Raw genomic sequence first — 24901 nt, forward strand, 5'->3', positions numbered from 1 at the left:
AGTACAGGACATACGAGAGAAGGATGCGGGAGCTGGGTTTGTTCAGCCTGGAGAAAAGAAAGCTAAGGAGGCCTCTAATTGCTGTCTCGAACTACCTAGTCAGTGGTTATAGACAGGCTGTAGTAAGACACTTCCTGGAGGTGCACAATGAAAGGACAAGAGACAACAGCCACAAGTTGCAGTAAGAGGAATTCCAGCTGGACATGAAAAAACCCTCTTTTTTTTCCTCCCACAGTGAGAGTGGTTCAGCACTGGAGCAGGGGTCCAGGGAGACTGTGGAACCTCTGTCCTTGGAGATACTCAGAATTCAACCAAACAAAGCCCAGAGCAACATGATCTGACACCAAAGCAGGAGGTTGGAGCAGAGACCTCCAGAGGTCCTTTCCTTCCTAAATTATCCTGTAATCTATGACCTCTTTCCTGTGTGACCGTTTTTTAACAGATGTTATCATTTTCCGTTCTGTATAAAATAAGGCATTATTGTCCTCTAACCAATGGCTGTTTACAACAAAGAATGAGGCAGATTATGTACTATCTGGATGGACGTCCTGTAGCAGAAAGGCTTGTTGACTCAGAATAGCGTGATGCAGATAGGGAACTAGCAGCTAGGCTAGGGAACTTGGTGCTGAAGTCGTCTGGATTTTATTAGAGCAGTATCAGAAGAAAATCCTATTGCTGACACCTGAAATACTTACATGCTTCATGAATATAGCCATATACAGTAGCATTATCTAGCACAGACAAGCTGCTGTCTGGGAAGAGGAAAAATAGATTTGTTTCTGTGTAAGTAGCATCGACAAAGGATGCACTAACTAGCATTAGTACTTACTCCTCTTTGTGTTCCTGGTAGTAGCTGATGTCTCGGGTCCCAAGGATTGTCCGCTTGACAAACACCGACAGGGCACTCCAGCTAATCAATATAATGGCCATCTCCAGGAGATTCCACTTGCTGTGGAAGTATCTCCATCTCAGAGTCTTCATCAGTTTTCCCTGTGAAAAGACGAGTTTTACTGTTTCAGTCTTGTGACCCCGTATCATACAATACGCCTCTAAAGATTAGGGCTATCCCCTCTGCAATAAAGGGGACTACTGCACATCAATAAAACTACATCTTGCACTAATTTCTCATTATCTTTCTCAAATAAGCATTCCAGCCAAATAAAATGTTGCCTTCCTATTATTTAATACAGATACAATATCTGTTTCAGTCTTCCACTGGTGCAAGTCAGCAGCAGCACTACTGAAATCAAGTACAGTCCTAAAGTTTTTGTAAGTGAAATCAAAACCAGACACAAGGTGATGCTGTCAGCTGAGCTTTCCATTGGGTCTCACCTGTACTATCATGTAGTACACAATAAAGAGGAAATAAATTACTTCTGCTGCAACCACAAAGATGTGGAGACTGTTGGTGTATGGGTAAAGCCGGACACTTTGCAGCTCTGCGCTTGTGAAGAAGGCCCCTAAAAAACAAACAATGTTCACCTCAGTGCTCTAATAGTTACATCTGTTTTAATTCAGTCTAGTTCACCAGTAAGACTTCTGTATTCACATTCACATCAATGTGAGACTGAATCCAACTATCAAACTAAGATTTAGACTTGATTATGTGAGTAACCTCATAAGTGTTCTTTGAAATTTTTCTCAAATAGGAATTTTAGGCAGTTGATGGCTTTTAGAGTGCTAGTGCTCTCTCGTATGATGGTATGATATTAATGCCAGCAGGGCTGAGTTTGGGTTGGGCTACAAATGCAGAAATGTAGCAGGAGGACCTGGAGATGTAAATCTGAACCTCATTCTAAAAAGAAAATGAGCTCAGCTTTGTGGTCAGGTTTGGGCATTTTCCAATACTGGGGCAGACCTGAGGGAGGCTACTGCTTAGATTAAATGTTTTTCTATGGCCTTCAAACCAGAATCTAGTTTCACTATTTTCTTTGTTGTGTCCAGATTATGTATTATATGATTACATGGCTATATAGTAGAAGTCTTCTGGAGCAAAAAAGACAGACTCTGTTTTTGTCTTAATATTGTGTTGATTAGCTGAAATGATTAGAAAACATGATTTTTCTTGTTCCTGTTGTGTAAATTATGGATATTAAGTTTCAGTACCATGTTTTCTTCATCAGCAGAAGACCACAGTATAAGCAAACATAAGATCCTCCATTATGGTGCGTATTACTGTGAATCTACATTTTTCCTAAATGGTTTATACATTTTGCATTGATTCTGCCATTATTAGATTTATTAAAACACTTCTGTTTACTGAATCAAGAACTAGGTAAACATTGATAGCATGTAAATCTGCACTCTGTAGGTGCATTGCTTGCTGTCTTCAGAAATGTGTAACTTCAAAAAGGTTCTCACCTAAAGCATTGGTTTCAAACATCAGGCTTATAATGCAGAACAGGTTCACATTGGCATTGTAGACTGTAAATTCAACAAACACTGCTCTTGTGAAGGTGTCTAGCCAGACGTTGTTGAAAAGGTACTGGAGAATTCTGCCAAAAAATGTATAGCCAGTGATCCAACTCACACAGGAGAGAGACAGTATCACAGAGAGGATAGGAGTGTTTGGATATTATCATAGAGAAAGAGTAAACCAGAGGTAAGATGTTCAAGAGGACATCTGGTCTGTCAAGTCTGGAGATCAGGGATATTTGTACTATTAGTCTACGTGGTAAGTTTCTTTTTGGCTCCTCTGGAGAAGCAGGTACCAGATATTGGCCAGTGCTAAACCTGAGATGCCTCAGGTATCTGATCATTTACCTCCACAGGTTCCTGTACAAATACAGATATCTCTGGCAACACGTAAGTTATCTGTAAGTTTGGATCTCCACCCCTGTGGGATGCTGCTTCCTGCTCATTTATCTTGGGTCCCTTATCTGCCAAATTCTTTTTGAATCCTGGGTTTCAAGACCTCATTTTCTATTATTTCACTTTAAAAAGTATTCCCTGTTACTATTCATATTCACACACAGGACATTACTTTCAGTACAATTTCACTAATTCTCCTCTTTTAAGGTAGATACAAAATTGTCTGCAGGAATCTAGGGAGTATAAACACTAAAGAGAGATAAAGAAGCTTCACAGATCTTACTATGATATGAAAACAGGCAAACATATCATAGTTCAAGCATAGTAACAAGATAACATAAGATTAACATAACAAGATTTAGGTGAAATTATTTTCTCAAAACCACTGACACCCCCTTAGAAAATGCAGTATTTTAGAAGTTAAAGGCTAGACTAGATCCAACACTGGATTAATACATTGATAGGATTGTTTTATTGGTTTTTCAACATTATGTATTTCTGCAGCTATGTAAATCTGGAATCCATGCATGTAAGTTAGGAGAAAAAGGTTCTGATTTTGGATCCTGGTTGTTACCTAGCATGGAGCAAGATGATAGGAACATGAACTACAATGATGGCACCACCGTAATATCTACAATATCCAGCACAATGCACAGCAGGAAAACTCAGGATGCAATCTGAAATTAATCTTAAATAGGGTGGAGGAAAGAGCATAATTGACGCTACAGCAGATATATTAATTTGCAAGAATACAAGTGGTACCTGGAGGCATTCTTAGGATCAGTTCCCAGGTGAATCACGTATCCCCCTCCCCTGTAGATGGCAAGTCTGCCCCAGATGGGGTACCCTCTCAGTTTGGACTGACTCTGATACTGCCATGCTGAGCTCAAGTCAGAGGAGTTACCGAAGACCGAAGTATTCCAGTGTTCCCCATAATCTGATGTATCTTCTGTTCGTAGGGAATATGGAGCATGGCATTCCTGAATGACATGCTGGAGTTTGGGAGAAATAGGGCAGGTGTCTCCTTTCACTCTTACTTGGCGAATTCGAGCACTACCCACCAGCTTGGAATTGCCATCTGTAATGAATCCTAAATGGGAGATGAAAAAGAACAGCACTGGCAATATGACAGAACTACTAATAATATTTCTTCATCTCATTTATGATTCACTGATGCATTAATATTTTGCTATAGATTCTTTTCTAAAAAAACACTGTAAGCAAAATAGTCATGAAAATTAAGCCCTTGTGTTGATTTGAACTGAGTTCTTAGATAACATCCATAGATAACAGAGTTCAGTATCATTACCTATCTGTATTTTATACAGAAGAAAACGGAGGCCTGGAGGAGAAAAGTGACTTGCTTTAAGTCACACGCAGAGTAGCTGTATGTGGCCACAGTTGGTCAGCACCTGTCATGTCCAATGAACAACTCTGCTAATGTATTTCAATATTTACGCTTAAATGTGAGCTGGAAAATGGGTCATATTTATTACTGGATATGGCTAGATATCCATGGTGATATTGCATAATTAGCCTTCACGTTGACGTAAGTAATGATGCGAACAGAGCTGTCCTGAGGAAAAGCTTTATAGTGCCACCTATCTGCCATTCTTTTTTTGAATTATAGAAAGAAACTTGTGTAAAACTGAGGCATGTATCTGGAATAAGTAATGTAAAATGTGAAAAATGTAAAATTACAGTGCAGAACTTTAGGTTTATATTAAAGATAAGGAAAGTATCAGGGCACATTAAACTTGGGATCAGGCTGTGGGTTTTTTGTTATCCACTAGTATTCATATTATAAAAATCCACACCGGTCTTATGCACTCACAGCCTCTTTCTCTGGTCAAATACGCGTGTGCAAGTTAGGGAGATGTATCAAAGGTAATGTTTCAGAATCTGGCAAGCTGAAGTGAAACAATGTGACTCTGCACCTTTATATGATCCATAAAGATTTTTTACTAAGGTAGTGTTTGCCCACGTGAAAAAATCCTGATAACTGTAGACATCATGGAATCCATCTGTAAAGCTGTTCTCAATGTGTTTGTTTAAGTAGTAGGAATTGGGATCTCTCTGCCCATAGGCAACCAGTAACAGCATCCATAAAAAACCCAGATAGGCTGGAAAAAACAAGAAGAGACAGCACATGTGAGCTCAGAATTAACACTGCTGTTCAAAATAGATTGCATGAATGATTACTGCTGTCATCACTTACTAGGTTAAAGGGATGCTTTGCTAGACTCTTACTGACCAGTGCTAATGAATTTACACAAGCTACTTCAATGTGCTGCAGTTTGAGCATATCACGTTTGGAATACGAGTAGCGGTCAAGAAAATAAGTGGGAAGGCTTGCTGAACACCAATAGTAATGACAGCTCTAAATAAAATGAGTAGTCTAATTTTGTTCCAAGTGAAGTTGAGGTAATTTTTTCCATTGTTTTTAGAGGAAATAAAACTGGGGTAGCAATCATCATCTATAGATACTATCTGCTTTTAGAAACATGGCGTCCATCTGCTCTTTTGATTTCAACTTTATTTAACTGTTGACCTCCTCCTTTTACCCTTCCTAACTTTTCATTAACCTCTCATGTGTCTGTAATGTGCTTCTTTATCACAAAATCAAGCCTCTAGCCACACCTTTATCTCCCGCTAACACTCCCACCTCCCTTCAGCTCCAGCTGCCACTGAACAGCCTGTCTCTACACCATAACGGCTGGCAGAAAGCTAAAGATGTGCCAAAACTTTTTCACCCAAGATAATATTTTCACTGATGTAAAAATACTGATGAATACTACTGAATAAAACAAGATAATCTACATATGGATAATACCCAGGATTTCTCTGATGAGGGCAAATGCTTTCTGCTCCTTCATGCAGCTGATTTTCATTTTCTCCACATCAGCTGCAGGAGGTGGCCGGTAAATATTGCTTATACTGTCCCTTCGGGCTCCAAAGAGAGGATTTGAATCACCTGTGAATGAGAGCAGTAAACCCTAGAATTAGTCAACAGATTGTCTATGTCCTGCTTTTTGTTTCTTTGGACATTATAAGGAAACATTTCTATTTAATGCTTTCCCTTAGGAAGGCAGGGGATGTGATTTGAACAATTAGTGTAGTACGGCAAACAGTGGGGAGGGAAGGAGCTCACAAACACAGTTTTAAGGTTTAGGCCCAGGTGTCTCCCTCTAGGCTGAGCATCTCAGAAGGTGATGTATTCAGAGCTGAGCCTGATCAGGGAGGAAGCTGTTGATCAGGATTCTTTGCTGTGCCCTAGGACTCCTGTCTGCTGCTATCAGCTTTTTTTAGACATGATTGTGATTGTAGAAGCCACTAATTGGTTTATGGGAGTAATACAGGTAATTGTGGTTGTGGAAAACTATGTATACTGAGGACTTCCATATCATAAGACTTAAAGGAGGTGAGAAATTTCCTTGACAGACAACTTGAGTTTTAGGTTTGCTTGTCAGATAAAGATCTACCAATCTAGATGAAGAGTGCATTTTGCACTGGGTCACGTGTTTATTTTCACTAGGTTGTGGATAGTTACAGGTTTTGTTGCAAGCCATGCCATGAATACTGAGATGTCTGCACAGAGCTAAAACAAGCCTTCTTGTATATCTGATTTTTCTTATGTCTGACGTGAGAGCTAAAATATTTAGGCATGGTTACTGCATATTAATAGCACTGATTAATAAATTTTTATTATAATGGCTTCAGTCAGTTTGCCACATTTTATTATTTTCTTTTCTAGATGTTCCTTGAATGTTGATGGACTGAAAAGTGATCGGCTATCCACTTGTACAATTCCTGATCTAGTATGAATTAATATAGGAGGATACTTCTTTTTTTCCTGATGTAGGCAAGCCAGGAATGGAGGGAAGGGGAGTCAAATATCAGTATCCTGGCAGCAAGCAGATCCTCCAATAACAGGGGCAATCTTACAACAGGGGTAGGGGAGATAGTGCACGTATTTATATTTATAGAGGTAAAAACATACAGAACAAGATAAACGAGGAAGTATTATTCTTTTGATCCAGACTTCTTCTCTTTTATCTTTTTGATCTTGTGGTCTCTTTCATTAAGTGTTCTGTAAGATTTAGCAACCTAAACATACACTGGTCTTTTTATTTTCTGCAACTGGCACAAAATCAGTTATTTAGGTTTGTTTCCACCTTGATCTTGGGAATGCTAATGGGTAGGTATATATTCACAGCACCTGCGGATTTACTGATTTCTGCTAACCTTGTCAGCTAAGATTCAGGTATATAAAGATAACCAGTGAAGTTCTCAGTTGAGCTGAGTCATATATTTGTGCATAAAGCACTCCAGAAGCTTGGAGAATGCTTCACTTCCTTTAATAATTTCTCACTTTACAGACAGTTACCTGGTGCAGATAAAGGCCCAGCAATAGCTGCGTTTTCTTCATCCTCATGTTCCACCTTCTTCAGAACCAGAGCAAAAAAAGCAGCAAATCCCAGCACCTGGAAAGAATTAGCTATAGACTCACCATATGCCCATTTCATTTAAAGAAGCTCAGGCTTTGACCTGGATTCCTTTGGATCCAGGGACTGCAGGAGAACAACTGTGCTTTGGCTTTGTTGAACTCATGCAGCTGAAGCTCATTAATAAGAGAACAGTGCACAGTGCTGGGATCCATCCAGCTAAACTGATTTTGCCATATGACACATCTTCCCTGGTCAGAAACCTCATCACCTGTTAAACTCTGGCAGAACAAGGGAGATGAAACTAATGGACTTAATGTCAATAAAAGACAACAGAACCCTGTAAACCACCTGCTAGCTTTTATTTTAAGGGCAAAGACTTCTCATTTTACATGTTAAATCCTGTGGTTCTTTAGAACACATTACATTGTCTTCCTGAAATGATAGTAGAATGAGTTCATATTGGCCGGTTGTATTTCTGTGGATCTCACCTTTAAGGGCTGTGTGATGAAAAGACTTTCCAAGAAGGAGATGGCCATGGAGATCAGCCACTTAATGGAGTTCTCCTTGCCATAATGCAGACCATAGAGCATTGTAAAGAACCCAGATACACCACTGGTGGCTGCCACAAGGAACCAAGCAATGAACACAAACCACCAGGGCAGCCCTTTGGAAGAAGGACTTTTCTTGCCATCACCGGAGAAGCTTGGAGTAAGGGACCACCTTGAGAGTCAACCAGAAGAGAAAAAATCAGTCTGCAGTGGAACAGAAGCCAAAATCACAGTCTTTGGGTTCAGTGGGGATAGGCAACATCTTATGATTTAAAATCTCAATCAAAATATTCTAGATTCTTTTAACTAATGCAGTTATACAGGATATATGGATAGCAAAAAGTACAGCGAGCAAAAATATGAGGAAGTGTGCAAGAGATCAGCTAAAATCAAAACAAGTACAATGGGCTTATTTACTCCTCAGTTCATGCATAATTGAACCTCCAGGAGAAATATTGACAAATAAAACCATGAGTGCATTTTAGCTGCTGGATACATCTCTTGTGATCACCATGAAGGCCTGAGAGATAATTAGCAGTATTGTTTTCAATACTTCCAACTTAATTATAATATTTCACTGAAATATTTTTGTCTGCTAATTAATTTTTTTTATCCATACATTTTAAGAGATGTCTGAGACTTTGGAGCTGAGTGATTATCTCAGCCTTTACTATCATGTGGCATTGTATTGTTACATTCGGTTTTGGACGCAAAAATGACAAAGAGCGATGATCTGTCATTATTGCTTTTGTGTGTAGTTCACAGTGCATTGAAATTTCTTTGTTGCTCCTACAATAGTATAATAGTAAAGCAGCTAAAATAATGGTTATCTAGCACATATTAAGCAGTAATTATTTGGGCTCCATCATCCTGTCCAGTTTTGAATTCACAACCTGAATGTACTTATACTGAGAACGAGATGAGAACTAGGTTACCTCTCACTGATGGGCGCTGATGAGCAGATCCGGTTCTCCAGGAGGTTCTTCATGTGCTGAACCTGACGAACAGCTTGTGTGTAACTCTGAGGCATCTGAAATTTATAGGGCCCTAGTAATTCCAGCTCCATCTCTACATGCTGGAGTTGCATGTACAAGCAGCGATCGTAATCGCTGTATTTCAGTCGCTCACACATTCTCTTCTCTGGAGTTGGGCTTCTTGGTTTTTCTGCAGGTAAAGAATTATTTTTTTTAAAGAAAATCAGCACAGCTATCCCTAGATTAAAATACTGTTCAGTACAAAGGTTAGCAGAACTGGAGCTCAAGCTCATGAATGTGACAAAGTGAAGAGTAACATTGGAAGGGACATGTAAAAGCAAATTTAGTACTAGAGCTTTAATGCTTTTCTGCTGGAATGAGCTGGAATTGTTGCCAGGAAGCAACTTAGTAAGACAGAGGTCCTAAAACCTTAATAGAGAAGTCAGATAAGACCAAGTGCTAATTTGTTCATCGTTTACCTGTGCAATTAGTAGCTTGGTACGCTCATTGGAAAAGCCAAATGCAAGTCTTAATGAAATCAGTTGGATTGTTTGCTCATATATTATTGTTTTATTGAAAATAAATGAATGCCTAAGTTAAGAGTCAGACTGAAAGGAACAACAGCATGAGGCCAAGAAGAAAAAAAGGACAGGATAAAAAGACTGTGAAACAACTGGTATTTGTGAGTCTTTATGCTATTAGATACTGATCCTGCTCCCAAGCCAGGCTGGTAGCGAACATTTAATTCTACAGCATAAGAAACAGAAATTTCACAGTGTCTTTACTTAGTTGGGCACTCAGTGGCGCGCAGTGAAAGGACAAGAGGCAATGGGTGCAAATTAAAACATGGGAAACTCTGTCTGAACATAAGGAAAAACTTCTGAATTGTGAGGGCAGCTGGAAACTGGAACAGGTTGCTCGGAGAATTTGTGGAGTCTCCATCCTTGGCGATATTCAACATCTGACTGGACGTGATCCTGGGCAACCTGTTCCAGCTGACCCCGCTCTGAGCAGGGTGGTGGACTAGATAATCTCCAGAGATCCCTTTCAACCTCAACTATTCTGTGATTCTGTAATTGCCTTTGAGTCAGAATGTAAGAAGAGCTTGGGTCATCACATCCAGTGTTACCATCATTTTCACTACAAAGGTTTCAATAGGCATGTCACATTGTGTTGTTTACCTTGTATATCCATAGCACCTAATGTGACAATTATAGAGTCATCCTTCTTCTTGCCCTCATCATAAAACTCTTGCCCAGCTCTGTTCTGCTGGCAGATGATGTCTTCAACCAGTGCCAAAAGTGTGTTGATGTTAGTTGATTTTCCAAGATCTGATACTGAAGTGAGAGATGGAGTCTTCAGGGCTTTAAAGAGTGAGTTGGCAATTCTTCTTATATCCTAGAAAAGACAGCAGAAACACAGCAGTGACTGTGGCTGCAGTGACTTAAGCTGATACACTCATTGGAAAAGCCAAATGCGAGTCTTAATGAAATCAGTGGGATTGTTTGCTCATATATTATTGTTTTATTGAAAATAAATGAATGCCTAAGTTAATGTGTGAATGCCTAAGTTGATGTGATCTGAAGGCACCACTGGCTGGGAGTTGCACCAATTGCTAAAATCTCCAGAATGGATAAGGATAGCGTATCCTACAGTGATGTGATCCTGGATGTGACAGGCAGATTTCAATGAGTTCAGCAAGACAGCTTTCAGGATTCAAAAATGCAGCTTACCTGCCTGAGGACCTAAGCTGAGAAAGACAGGGTCTATGGTACCTTTCATCTTCACTGTTTTGCTTAATGTTTGCTTTAACCCCTAAACACAGTGATTTTGGTCGCACATAATAACTGTGCAATGGCTGGAATGTACATAGGCCGATCTTAATGAAGACGGGGATTCCATGTAGATGGGTAAATGAGTGCTTTGCACCAGTGCGTAATTGGCTTTTCACTTCAGACAAGCTGAAGGGCATCTGACAGGGAATTGTTCTGCTGTTAGGCTGGGGAGGTCGGGTAGTGCATGGCAGCAGAGGGCACTGCAGGACTCACTGGGGAGCAGCCACAGGGACTTGCCTTTATCACAGCCTCTGGAGTGAGTGAGACAGCCGGGGTGACCTGTGGGGTGGGAGGTAGGCTTGGGGACACTCGACCATTCTTTCCTGGCTTCTTCTGTCTCCCCTGTGTGGCTGGCCGGGATCGTATGTTCCTGAAGATCTGCACAATGAGCAGGTTGATGGGGAACATGAGGAGGGAGCTCTCAAAGCCAATCATCACCTCCTGCCATGTGAACTCGATCTTACCTGTCAAGATCAAACAGAGGGGAGGAGTAAAAATAACCCCAGAAACCATCATATATCTCCCTCGTGTGAAAAAGCCCATTTGTTCAACTGTCCTGCTTCTAGATTCTGCTGTCTCTCTACTTCCCTGCCCAAGCAATGGTGAGGATTGTTACCCAAATCCATTTTCTGCTCAGCCGGATCCTTTGGGACTCCCCAGAACATGATGCTGGTCAGCATGGTGCAGAGAAGCAGTGAGAAGCAACATGACACGCGCTGGGCTCGTGTGAAGGAGCTTCGTGGGGAGCGGCTGAAAACCGAGTACCAGATGTGCCCATCCTGGAAACCCTTGGAGGTCTTCATGAAAAACAGATTGCTGGGAAGGAGGAGAGGGAAATAAAATGGATACTTAGAAAGGAGAGGGAAGAATAAAGCTGTAGTTCAGGGTCCTGACCTGTTCATGCTCCCAGGCACTATCAGAATAATAACTATGAGAAATTACCAAATATCATGGCTTGATTTGCATGGAATGGTCATTGATACTTACATCCTTTCCTTCTGGCCACACCATGGAGGGAAAGCTAATCATGAGCAGTTTCTGTATAAATTGTTAGGGAAGTTACACATAAGAGAAGATGCTTGGGTTTCTGTAGGTCGTCAGGCTATCCTTCTTTAACACCAATATTTCCAGTGTGGTATTACTGTTAGGGTAACGATTAGACTTACTTAACCATCCTTCCTCTTCTCCTTGTTCAGAGGCAATGGAAAGACCTCCCTTGTTTTCATTTTTGCCTAGAGGTTTGATCTTTTTTGCATACTTGTTCTTCTAGACTGATTGCTATCAAGAGTAAAAAAGTCCATAAAATAGAAGGTACCTGAACTGCTTCATGTCCTGTTCTGTAGCTACTGGGAACACTTTATCTAGGACACATTCTCCAATATCAATGGCTAGCCAAGAGTTACAGAGGAAGTACCATTTCTGATCCCATGCCAGATCATGGACAATTACTCGATTCACATACCTGTTGGAAAAACATACAGGGCACATTCACATGTAACTGAGTGGTATGAAATTCGGGACTCAACAGGATTATGGAGGACAAACTCTGGCCTTCAGCTTCTTAGGTTGTGTCTAAACTGTAAGGCACAGAACACATCCCATCCTGTACTGGACACAGGATATGGGAAGCACTCCTGGTCCTGCAGTTTAGATTATGATTTGATCTACTCATCTGCAAAAATGAGAAACTAACACTTCTTTCCATTCTAGAACTGTACAAAGGATAATTTTCAAGTGCTAGAAAAGGAAAACTGTTATCCTTATAAAAAAATATTTGTGGATCTTTACTTCCCAGGATCTCCAGATCTCCACTTACCAGGATGGACTGTCCCCTGAATTATCATGCCACAGTCTAATACTCTGCAGTTCCCCAAGAGGGAAGAAGGTACAGAGTAGGAAAACATCCACTCCTCCACGTTCAAAGACTGGTGTATCGGGATCAGTCAGATGGTGTGGCTCACTCTCTCCTTCCAGTCCATAGAGGGTGAGAGTCACCTAGAGAATAAGATGGCAAAATGAAGACTTGCACATCTCGGTCCTATCTATGATTATTCCTCTGGCATACTCTTCCTGCTTTCATCAAATCTAAGGACTTTCTGGCTTAGACATTGCATTTGAGCCATCCTATTTAATAGCCTCAGGTGCTCCATTATTCATCCAGTTCTCTAAATGAGTGCATAAACTGTCTTACCACACAGTGCCATGGGTACCTTGGAGGTTGTGGCTGCCCCGCGGCGGTGTCCTGTAAAAACTGTCACAAGATAACGATACTGAGCAAAGGGGTCATTGTCTTCCAGTACTGTGATTTTCACCTGCAGAGTGACACAATACAAGCAGTGTGTTAGCTGTTCTGTAAGTATCGATTCCTTAAAGCTGTGGATAGGAATTTGTCATCTTGTGAATAATACATGTACTTACCAGTAAACAGAGAGTTAAAGGGAAGGGAGTAGGATGGGTTGAAGACTTCCTATTGAAACAGGCTAGGCAAAGTGGGAATTGGCGTAAAGACATTCAGTCTTTATTAGCTGAAGACTTACTTTGGCATCATCCTGGATGTCTTTCCTTCGAGCCCAAATAACTACAAGCACATATATCAGAAAGATGCATCCTACAGTTGTCACCACCACAGGGTTGTCCACAAATGTACCAAATAGCTGTGCAGTTTTGCTAACATCTATGGCATTGGGTATGACGAAGAAGGAGCTCCCAAAGAAGGTCAGATGGTTGCAGAGGCACTGTGTGCTTCTAGGAGTTGTTTTTGGTCCTACCTGAAAACCAGAAAAATTTCCTAATAAAACATTTGGCTTCAAAGTATTAGATAACTTATCAAGCAAATGAGAAGACAGTGCTGAGATTGGTAAGTTAGTGTGGAGAGCTGCTATACAGAAAAGAATCATTCAAGTTCCAATAAGGAATATTAATTCTAATGTCTATCCAGAAACAGGCATTGTAATATAATACAGCCTTGTCAGAATGCTTCTGTTTGTTCTTATATAGAAGATCATCCCAAGAAATTGAAGTGGAAATGTCATTTGAAGCTTAGTCTGTTATGACTAAACTTGAGTTTACTAAAACAGCTGAGAATGATCTTCTTTTATGGTGTGAGTTCAATGATACCATTTTACTACAAGATGGTGGTTATAAGGGCTGGCTTTGAAGTATATAATATAAACATTGTTTTGTTTCTCTCTACTTACGTGACATCCATAGCTGTTCCAGTTCCCCTGATGCTCATCCCAAAATACGCAGCGAGATGCAAAGCAAGTGACAGCTATAGCTAGCTTGTCATAGACTGTGGAATCCATTCCCATATCTTGTAAAACCATGAAATAGTAGGTTCCCTCTCCAAAAATGAGTTCTTCTGGGCTAAGAACCCAGGTGTTTGTCTCACCTTGAACATAAATATTTTAGTTTCAATGTATATATAGAAATGCTAATTCAGAAGTATGTAGCTGCATTGCATATAATAAAATAAACAAACCGAAGAAACAGGTATGAAATCATTCTTAGCAACTCATTGTTCAAAGCATCCCACTCTTTGCTCCTGTTAGTGAGCACTGTATACTAGATATTGGAACCCTGAAGCATGAGAATTTGACACTCCTTTGAGAGGTTTCCTTCCAGTTAGGCATCTGAGCTCACGGTCAAGGCTCATTCTGCAAATATGCATGTGCTGTAAAGTTGTGGATGAGCACTCCCCATACTGACTGCCCTTAACTTGCTATGGGTGGTGAAAGTCTTTTGGTTACATAAGCCCAGAATGCACAAGTTCGTGGGTCACTAACAAGTTGTCTTACCTCCAGTAGTTTTCTTACAGAACAGTTGATGTTTCATATCATAGTTAGTTTCATTTGGATGATAACCGTACCCTAAGTAGAGTATTAGTGGAATATCATGTTCAGATTCCAGGTGGATCACTATAGATGTGTTTTCTGAGGTGATATTGACTTGGAAAGTGCTAAAATTGCCCAGATTCAACACAATCTTATCTTCCTGAGTTGCTGAAAGCCTTGGTAACATTATCTGGTTTTAAACAGAAAGACATAGCTTTAAATACAGCAAAGCATGTTGCTTCTCTTATCTATAAACGCAATATCGCCACATGCTAGATAATCTTTTTTCATAACACAGGGAAAGCATGGCCAGCAAAAATATTGGCTTCAAAGTAATTTTCTTGATACTGTCAGCTAACCTCTGAAAAGTTCATTTGAAACCTATGTAAACTCATCACAAAGTCTGTGACCCTTGGTGCATTTCTGAATGAAGAGCTGAGATTATAACTGAAACACTGGCTACATGAAGTGCATATGTGAACGATTTAGATGTCAGCTTATACATGGGCTAGGAAGCCCAAACAGTAGTAATATGAACATACAGTTGTTGGATGATGAAATCAGACATTACATTGTGTTTCGGGATGACGGTAATCTGGGGTCTTTTTCCACAACTATTAGCATTCTGACATCTATTTAAATGAAGAATAAGATACCTCTTTTTAAAGAAAAGACAGAAATATTTGTTATTTCATTCTTCACATGACACAAATCCCTCCATCACAAATGCAGACACCATGATCCCATTATATAATGTAATGAACACTACCACCATTTGCAGTCACCTCAGAAGATGATAACACAAATGACAGTTCATTAGCAGAGAAAGAAAAAATGGAAAAAGAGGGAGAGGAATAGAAAATAGTGGGTTTACCTCAATGTTTTCTTTGAGATTGCTGACAGGTATGATCAAGCCATCCAGACCAGTAAGACTTAGACCTCCCACTGTTCCACTGATGTCAAAACTGGTATCACTGGAGAAAAAGGGATTCACGGCAAAGCTCACCATCTATTAGCAAGACGTTATCAGTCAGTTTTGAGCTATTGTCAATATTTCATTATATTCGCACTCTAAATTGCTGAGTAGTGAAAGCTTGAGCTCAGACCCAAACAGTACTTGACTTAAAAGAAGCCTGCATCCAGATTTAAATAGAATGCCTTATCTCTAAGTTAGGTCAAACACAAACCTTGAAAGTAATTTTGATTATGAAATGTGATATGTGCACAATGTTTATTGTTTCCATTCCTTGTAACACTTTTGCCTTTTAGACACCAAATATCAAAATGCAATTGCATAAGCCTTTTTCAAAGTAACTCTACCAAAGCTAGGCTGTGGCACCCCTCTTGGGATTAGGAACAATGCACAGAAGAGTATGTGAGAGTCATCAGTCCAATGAGAGGATTCAGAAGCCTCTCCTAACACTCAGGTAAGACAATGGGCATGTTTCAACTGGTTTCAGTGGGCTCTGGACATTGTTTAGCAGAGCTGGAAAAGACACAATGAGAAAACCTATATATTTTGCAGGTATTGTAGTGGTTTCCTGAGAGTGTCAAATCAACCAGAGAGGCCTTTAGAAAATGTATTATAAAAATATGAGAATAATATGCAATCTGTTGTTCTGAGGGAAAAAACACCATATCCTAATTCAGATGAGGGATGTGTTATCATCAGGACATTTGCAGGCCTTTTGTCTCCTGCAGGATCCGAGTGCCTCAGATTCATGTATTTCTAGCTGGGATGAAACAGGACCGCTGCAGGTTAGCTTTAATGGTGATAGGGGCTCTGAGCAGTTGGATCCTCCTCAGACTATTAGATGTAACCAAACAGCAAATAAATTTATAGGTATTGATTCGTTCCATTGTCTTCTCTAGCCATGCAAGTATGAATCAGGAGTGTATCTGAGGGGCTGATGGGATGGGGGATTTAGGCTTTCAGTCCTCCTTAGCTTGCTGAACCAACCTCATGCAATTAAGATAAGTGAAGGCTTCTTTGACCAAAAATATTTCAAATTGTTTTCTTGGCATGACAGGAGGGATGACTTGTATGCTTGTGTATTCATTGTAAAAGGAGAAAAGATTCTAAAACTGCTAGACCAAGAATGGAAGTTGTATATCAGATTGAGTCAGATAAAAGCTGTTCACTTGCCCTTATATCCACTGTTTCATCATCAACTCCTGAGACACTGAGAGAGGAAGCAGGTGGGAGAGTAAAGCTGGCAGAGCTGGAATTGGAGATATTAATGGATGTGCCATCCATGTTTTCTGTTTGTAATCTGTCCAGTTAGGGTTGGACACAAGCAAAACAGTATAAAAGAGAAATAGAAAAAAAAAAAGAACAGAAAAAACCCATTAATAGTGTGGATTTCATATCTAGAGAAAAAGCTTTCTGACTTCACGAGGATAACTTAGCTGGAAAACTATTTCTAACTCCGCCAGTAAATACTTTGTACATTATCTGTCCCTGACGTAGTACTCCACATAACACTACCATAGAATCATCAAAAAAGGTGTGGAATTGGTGTATCTGGACAGGAAGTTGTACCCAACTAGGTGTACTTATGTGAAAGACATACCTGGTTTCGATGTGAACATGCTCTTGTTTTGAATGCACAGTTAAACACGGATGAAAACCAGGCTTTTGGGGAACAATTTAGGGATGATTATAGGGAATGGAGAATGCTCATCAGGTTAGTATATTTGCTCATTATTTGTCTCATTATTATATTTGCTTCTGCCAAACTGGTTACAATTCTATATAACGTCATTATTGGCAACTTGGGAAAAAAACCCAACCCTTAACTGGCATGACATGAGTTTTCCACATAATTTCAAAGGTAAGCAGCTACTGCCTCATCCAGGAAATAGCAGTAAATTCTCCATTGGTCAAAGAAGACACAGCATGAGGATTTCTAAGGTGGCTTTGTTGAAGCTAACTGGAGTCCAAGCTGTTCTTGCTATCAGTTAGTAATGACAGCCTCATTGCACTGTTGAAGTTGTCATTATGCTACAATATTTAGTTGGGTCATTCCATTTAAGGACAATGTAATTAATATTTGGGGCAAAGCTGATAAACTATTAGGAGCCTAGGTGAGAGACACTGTTACTGTTACCTGTGTATATACATTGTGGCAGAAGGAGTGGTAAGGACTGTTGGTTCATTATCCGGTTCTTTCCCAAACAAAAGGACACTCTGTAGATTTTGGACTGTATTCAGGAGCTGGTGCGACACTGAACTCTGGAAAAGGATTAGAGGAGGAAACTTGCAACAAAGCTCCTCAGAATCATCAGGTTGCACATTATTTGCCTTTACTTCCTTTTAGGAACAAATACTAATTTTCAGTGTCTTACAAAGCTGGCAAACTTGGTGATGTGCTTCTTAATCTCAGAGAAAGTTATTCTAATCAGCAATTCAATTTCTGTAATTCTTATTAAAACATTGCAGACAGCAAATAAATATATCTTACAGCTTTTACTTTTATATTCTATTAATTATAACTTCTACACATTGAAATTTGAAGCACTACAAACATGACATCAATTTAATGCAATATATTCCTGCACTTCTGTACATTAATGCCCGTTAGCTGCACACTTTAGTGTTTAGTTACTTGCATGAGCAAGACCTAATTACATATTAATTGTGTGTTATTAGTGTGTTATCCTGGGGGAGCTCAAACAGTTCATAACCTTTTCTCTCAGGTTAGATTTATTTCATGCCCTACCCTCTTGCAGTGATGAAAGCTAAAGTATGTTCAGCCCAGGAAAGCACACAAAGGCAACTGTAACAATTAATATATAGATACGAACAGCTAGGACAAAATAAACACATTGCATAATTCTGAATAGAAAATCAGAGTGGGCTCTCTGAAAAAGTGTAAGCAGCAACCAGAGCTGATTCCAGCTTTGAAGTCGTGGAGATGATCATGAATATTGAATACCTGTGGCTTCCTTGAATTATGGGGCACAAGGAGGGGATAGAATAAAATCTGAAAAAAATCTCTGTGTGCTTGTCATCCATTAGAGGTTGCACACTGATGCTGTGTTCTCCAGTGCTCTGTCCTGTTCAGCTTTAGCTGTAATAAATCTTAAGAGGCTTCTATCATCTTCGTTAGCAGACCGTTCAGTCTAACAGGTCTAACTGGGGAGAGTTTCCTTTGATATTCAAGTCCATCATGGTGTCACAATTAACCCTACCCAACGCCAATTTAAAAATATGAGAGGCAGCAGAGCTCTTAAAAACCTTCCAAAGCAAGCAGATGTTCACATACAGTCCACTACAAGCTGGACCAAACCAAAATTACCTGTTCTGCCTCTGGCACTGAAGTGTTCGTAGCTCTGATTTCTACAGAAGCTTTAAGGACATTACTCACTGCATTAAATAGATAGTTGGCTGCATCTTTTAACTTCTGATCATCTCTGCTGTCCTCTGTGTTTACAGTGAGCAAGGAAGCACTGACATCTTTGAGAGTGTTGCTAGCTTCCATCTGCATGGGAAACAAGGGGAAAAGTTTATATGTGTTGGTACTGCAAATGACAGAAGTGACACTTGTGTCATTTACTGAATATTGCAACATAAGTAATCTCATGGGACTATTTGTGGCTAATGCTGTTTTTACTATAATTATTTGTGCTGGGGTAATACCTCCAACGCCAATAAAGATGATATACTAACTAGATGGTATACTAACATGTAATACAGACCTGAAAAATGCAGCCTGCTTCTACAGATTTAATCCGTAAAAAAGATGAATAACATCTGAAGGAAGCTTGTCTGTCAAACACTGGTCAAGGATACAGTTTACACGTACAGTAATGCAGTAAATTAGGTTGTACTTTGAGTGGTGTGTCCAAAAAATACCACCATATTGTCAAGTGCATGTGCATTTCAATCTTAGTTTCCACAAACCCTATTGGATTACCAGCAAGTAATACCTTTGGCCTTGCGCTGTGCTAAGTGCCAAAGGAGAATGAGTTTTACAATTTTTATTTTGTGACCGAATACAGCCAGTGATTGCTTTGTGATTGTGAAAGCACTGGCCAGCTTTTAGCCCAGGATGGTGAAGCAGCCAAGCAAACTCATTGCAAGCTTGGACATATCTATTCCCACAGTCTGCAAACGCTTAGCAGCCTTACTGTAGGGTGAGTACTGAATCTGAGCTATGTTCGTGTTTTGCCAAAGTTAACCACATACTGCTGAAATGCTCCCAAGCCATTGTCTGGCTGCAACTGTCTGCAACAATAAATCAGAAATCAGGACAGCTTTTTTTTATTGCCAGCATATTTGGGAAACTTCCCCGGTGCCAGTTTGTTCTGTCCTCCCATGTGCTCACTCCTTATGCATAAATAGCATCATCTACTAATAATGTCATGTTGCCAGATAAGATTCAAGAAATACTTGTGTGAGGCCAGTTTGAACATTTGTGCCCAGTTCCTCTGGGTGCAGCCATGTTCCTGCCTCACTGACAGCTTGCCTACGTGTGTTTTGTGACAGTGCGTGGATGGATCAGGGACCAATGGATCTGGGCAATTCGAGAAAAACCCTCCTGGCCAGTTTTTCTTCAGGATTCTAAGAGTGCCTGACAAGATAAAATATACATCCTAACATGCCTCTGACTAAAAGTTAAAGTTTCCAACTTAAAGATGTATCATAAAATGTAGCTGGACAGACGGTCATAGCCTGGATTGTAGTGGTTGCTGAGACAATGTCTGTGAGTCCAAATTAGCTTACTCGAAACAGCAAAATGTGTTCCCTTCTGGTCAAAATACACACGCTGGTACAGTTGAAAAAATGGGTGCAGAACAGATAACTGTAAGGCACTGAAACTCTTCCAAGGTCAATGGGGTGCAACAGAGTCTATACTGTTAGTGTGAGGAGATAGAAGATGAATTGCTTCTTACCTGTGCTGAGACAGACAGCTCTTCACTCCTGTAAGTGATTTCTTTCAATACTTCTGACATCTTAAGAGCAGTCTGCGCTGATGTTACATTAACAGCAGAGAGAGTTGTCAGCATCAGCCCTCGGAGCTTGGGATGAAAAGGGATAATTAGGCAAAGGAATAAGATGCTAATTAGGACTGTGCAAGTAGTGCTGTATATTGACAGCCAGGCTTGCTGTAAATTATGCAGTAGAGTAAGACTCCACAACAAGGATCATTTAAACAGATATTAGGTCTACTGACAAGATGCCACTTGCCTTAATAACTGTATAATCACGAGTTTTATGTTACCTCCCAACACAGAGAATTTATACACTTAACATCCACTAATAGCAAGGAGAGTTACTTGTGAGAATTTGTACTAATGTGTGTGAATTACTGTATAAATGCCACTTCCAGAGAAAGCAGAGCCATGTATGATTGATGTTACTCAAATAATGAATCATAATTGAAGGATACATTGCATTTCTCTAGATCTGTTCATCTGAGGCACTCAAAGCACTGTACAAATATAAGCTTATAACTGAAACATAAGCTGGTAGCTGAAAGGAACAAACTAAAATTACTGTCATCTAGTACTTTGGGGAAAATTAGATAGGATATTTCTCCTGCAGGAGAGGCCATTTTATTAATATTTAAATTGTTTGTGGAAAATTAGGTTGATTTTAAGTTTAAAAACACCGTCCAAATTAGTTTAAGTTAATGCAATAACAATGAGAATTAATTCTTTTACTGATGGATGATAAAACAAATTATTTATGTGGGCAAATAGTGAAAAATAGCTGAAACCTGTGCCAAACACTGAGACAGATACTAGAAACTTGAAACCCCCATTGATTTCAAGTGGTGATGTATGAGCTTTTTATTACTTAAGAGCTGTCAAAGAATATGAAGTCCATTATATTGCATTGTACTGCAAGAAAACAAGTGTCTGGCTGACCTCTTTTCGTGTGTCCATCTGTAAAGATACGTTAAAGCTTTCCTCTTGGGTCTCCTGATTAAGGACTGATGTCACTGACTTATACAGCTGGAAAAGACTCATGCTGTTGTTCCCATCTTTTAGGATGGTGTTTGCCTTCTCAGATACAATAGCCTGCAGGGTCAGGCTCCCATCGATCATATCTGCATGTCCAACCTAGTGAAGAAATCAGATATGCTCTTAACGTTGCTAATGCTGTTGTAATTATCTTTGAACAGCTTCCATGATCATCTTACAGCCTAGCTAGAGTGGGACATTGTGACAGCCTAGCTAGAGTGGGACAGAAAACTTTGTGTTCCCCATTTTTAATGTTTTATTTTTAGTGGCTTGATAAGGATCTCCTTACTGGGGCACTGGGGCAGAAGCAAGAGTTTTCTGGGGCCTACATAGAGTAACTCCAGACTCACTAAATACAGCTTATGTTGCCCAATGTCCAAACAGATCATCTTTTAAACTTCTGTCCTAGAAAAAGGACAGTGGAAGATTCTTTTGACTACTATGAGTCCACAGAAAATAGTCTCTGTTAGATAGGAAAACTGTGATTATGGCACATTCAGAGGGAAGTAATAGGTATAAAATGGGAAGAAGCTCCAAAAGTGAATCACAGGTTAGGTATAAACTTGAGAGATCTTGAAATAAAGTAATTCTGTGTACCTTCACCGAAGCATTAGTTTGAACTGTATCACCATAGCTGTTGCTAACAGTAATTGTCATATGTAAAATGAAATTATTTTCCTTTTCTCCAAGTGGAAGATAAACTGGGAACAGTTCAGGGTCCGGGCCACAGTGCAGGAGAGAATCTGAAACAGGAAAGAGTGGGTCACCTACCAGACACGACAGACACCTCCTGTTCTCTAAGAACTGGGGGCTCTGGGCTTGCTCTCTGTAGGCCTGATTGACTCAGTCTCTCTGGGGAGCAGAAGCAGGTTGTGCCTCTGCTCTTGTTAGGAACAGTAACAGTGCATGCTAGAAACATGGGAAAGCAGCTAGCCAAACAGTTCACCTCAGGACTTACTTGATTTCAGATAGAAGCAGTATGTGAGCTGCCTGTTATGACTGGATTGGCATGAATCGGCCAAGCAAGGAGCACTGCAGGAGACTGTGAACGTGGTGAGCACTGATCCCTGCTTAGGAGACACAGCACAACTGGGGATGTCGGGCAGAGGCATGGTGCTGACAAGGTACGTTTCCTCCCCGTAGCCACGCTGAGTCATTGCTGGGAGTGGAGGGAGCAGAACGTCAGCAATAATTGTGCCCCAGCAGCACTGATCTTCAGACATTAATCTTGCCTACTCTAGCAATGATGCTGTTTGTTCAGGCACCAGAAACATCAGGGTGGGCCTAATCAGAAATTAAATCCTGCTACTGAATGAGCCATAAGAGGAAAAGAACTATTAAAAACATGGTAGTGTTCGCATTATAAAGCAAGACTGTATTATTTGATCAAGTATTAAGCATAACTTCATTTCCAGATGAGCCTTAACAAAGTTATTAACAGCTTGGAGTAAGATAACTGAATTTGTCCGGTGCTGCAACAGCCCAGAACAAACTTAGCTCTTAATTATTTTAAAGAACCTACAGATAAAGTAACAGCTCACAACTTGTGGAATGATTTAACTTCCTTGTCAGTGAGGCTATGTGTGTGTAACGTCAGTGTGATGTTATGATGGCAGAAACTATCTCAAAGGAGTCTGAAAAACCCTGCTTGCCCCTACCTGTTACTTTAATCTGAAAAGCTTCTCCCTGTGTCTGCAAGAAGGAGCTGTTCATTTTCAATGTGGATGTGTTGCTTTGAAGCAAATTCAAAGAGTTCTGCCGGAAACCAGTCAGGCCACAGGCTAGAGGGAGGGGTATAGACTGGAAAATCAGACAGAAAAGAAAACATGACAGTAGACGCTCTTTGCCATGATTTCTGTTGTGATTTATCAGGAGCAGGGTGGCAGTTTGGTGCCCTTCATTAGAACCCTTCCCAAACCTGGTACCCCCTTATCTCAGTCTTCACTATTATTTCCTAAGAGTCCATTTGACAAAGTATCACTCTGAGGCCACGTGGCGTTCTCTCAGGATGGATGTTTATTCTTGTGTGTGCAGTATTTCCAAAAAATCTGATGCTCTCACCTTGGTTTTGAATGTGTTATCTAAATACCAGTTATAATATATGGCCTGGGAGTCCTGTCCAGAGACACTCAAAACAACTTCATCACTAGCATTCACTGGCTTGCAGTTTGCCTCACACCTGTAAGGAATTAAATGGTAGTTACAAGTAGTAACTGTAGGAGATGTCATAGTCCTTGATGTTGATTGTTTTACTCTTGTTTGATGAAAATCTGTAAAAGCCCGGCAATATGAGACAGGTGACACATGACTCACAAATAGCAAAATACTTAATTTTAAAGTATTTTAAAGAAATTTAGGAACCTTCATCTCCATTTTCAACATGACTGAGGCCCAGAACCCACAAACTATTTATGTTGCAAAATTGATTCAGGCTCTCAAATGAAGCCTGCTTCTATTTAAGCTCCTGAAATGATTATATTAACAGATCATTGAAATGCCACTGCTATTTAATGAGGCACTAGACTCTTGAAGAACAGATTTTTTAAAGCAGTAGTGTGTATCTGGGTGTCCAGTAGGAATTTCAGACATATCTTACAGCTTTTATTCCCATGGTTTCAACGAGGTTTGCATATGGAAATCTCCAACATTGAAAGGATGTAGTGGGGTCAAAAACCCTAAATGGTTTTGGGAAGAATATTACTCAATTTACAAAGGATTATGTTCAGAAATGTGGACTGGAAAATGCACCAAGACCCATTTTGTCCATAATTCCTATGATGGTAAGTTATAAATAGATTTACAAGAATAAGTACTTTATCACTTTATTATCATTATTATTGAAAACTGTGGCCTTGCACTATGTTTGTGTAGTAATAATATTAACCAGTGAATACTATGGTTTAAAAACAGACCTGATTTCTAGTTGCAGCTCTTGTTTTGCAGTCACATAGAGACATTGCTCGTCCTGCCTCTCTTCATTGCCATGGTTTCGGACTGTAACCCTGACAGTCACAGCTGACTTTGGAGGGGGAAGGCAGGAAGGTGGGATTTGCACCTCAGTTTGGTTGGTTAGGATTATCTGTTGCTGCACACATTCATTCCACTCAGGCCAGCAAGCTCCTGCAAAACATTTCCTTTATAATTAGAATAGTCATAACATCCCATGTCTCTTATAAAGGACTTTCCTGCCATAGGTTTCAAAGAGCTTTACAGAGCAAACAAGTTTCCTGAACCCAATTTAAAGAGTGGGTAATCAGAGCTCAGAGTACAGACTGACTTCTTCAAAGTAATGTATGAGGCCAGGGATAAATACGGGGACAAAACACAGATGTCCTGAATCTCAATCCAGTTTTCAGCCATAAATATTTTTGCATCATATTTGATGCTAGTTATTGCTGTTTTACTGACACACATGTATCTTGCAAATGCCTAACTATATAAGTCACTTGGGATTAGTTCTTGGCTATGAGGGTGAGGGCT

General features: G+C 40.0%; 1 protein-coding gene across 1 annotated transcript in view; it reads right to left on the reverse strand.

The window, feature by feature from the left end:
- Nucleotides 1-24901, reverse strand: part of LOC142414140 (polycystin-1-like protein 2) — a 43168-nt gene that overhangs the window by 5344 nt on the left and 12923 nt on the right. Inside the window, 29 exon segments of the mRNA XM_075511041.1 lie at nt 830-990; nt 1333-1460; nt 2362-2495; nt 3574-3901; nt 4749-4934; nt 5645-5785; nt 7199-7295; nt 7748-7979; nt 8743-8971; nt 9963-10179; nt 10854-11129; nt 11132-11432; nt 11932-12078; nt 12433-12611; nt 12827-12928; nt 13154-13384; nt 13814-14007; nt 14414-14639; nt 15324-15458; nt 16596-16722; nt 17560-17684; nt 18751-18933; nt 20348-20473; nt 21326-21520; nt 22019-22164; nt 22380-22580; nt 23080-23221; nt 23483-23600; nt 24334-24541. Of these exon segments, the coding sequence (XP_075367156.1) occupies nt 830-990; nt 1333-1460; nt 2362-2495; nt 3574-3901; nt 4749-4934; nt 5645-5785; nt 7199-7295; nt 7748-7979; nt 8743-8971; nt 9963-10179; nt 10854-11129; nt 11132-11432; nt 11932-12078; nt 12433-12611; nt 12827-12928; nt 13154-13384; nt 13814-14007; nt 14414-14639; nt 15324-15458; nt 16596-16722; nt 17560-17684; nt 18751-18933; nt 20348-20473; nt 21326-21520; nt 22019-22164; nt 22380-22580; nt 23080-23221; nt 23483-23600; nt 24334-24541 (5215 nt within the window).

The sequence above is a fragment of the Mycteria americana genome, chromosome 8 (assembly GCF_035582795.1).
Source record: "Mycteria americana isolate JAX WOST 10 ecotype Jacksonville Zoo and Gardens chromosome 8, USCA_MyAme_1.0, whole genome shotgun sequence".
NCBI classification, from domain to species: domain Eukaryota; kingdom Metazoa; phylum Chordata; class Aves; order Ciconiiformes; family Ciconiidae; genus Mycteria; species Mycteria americana.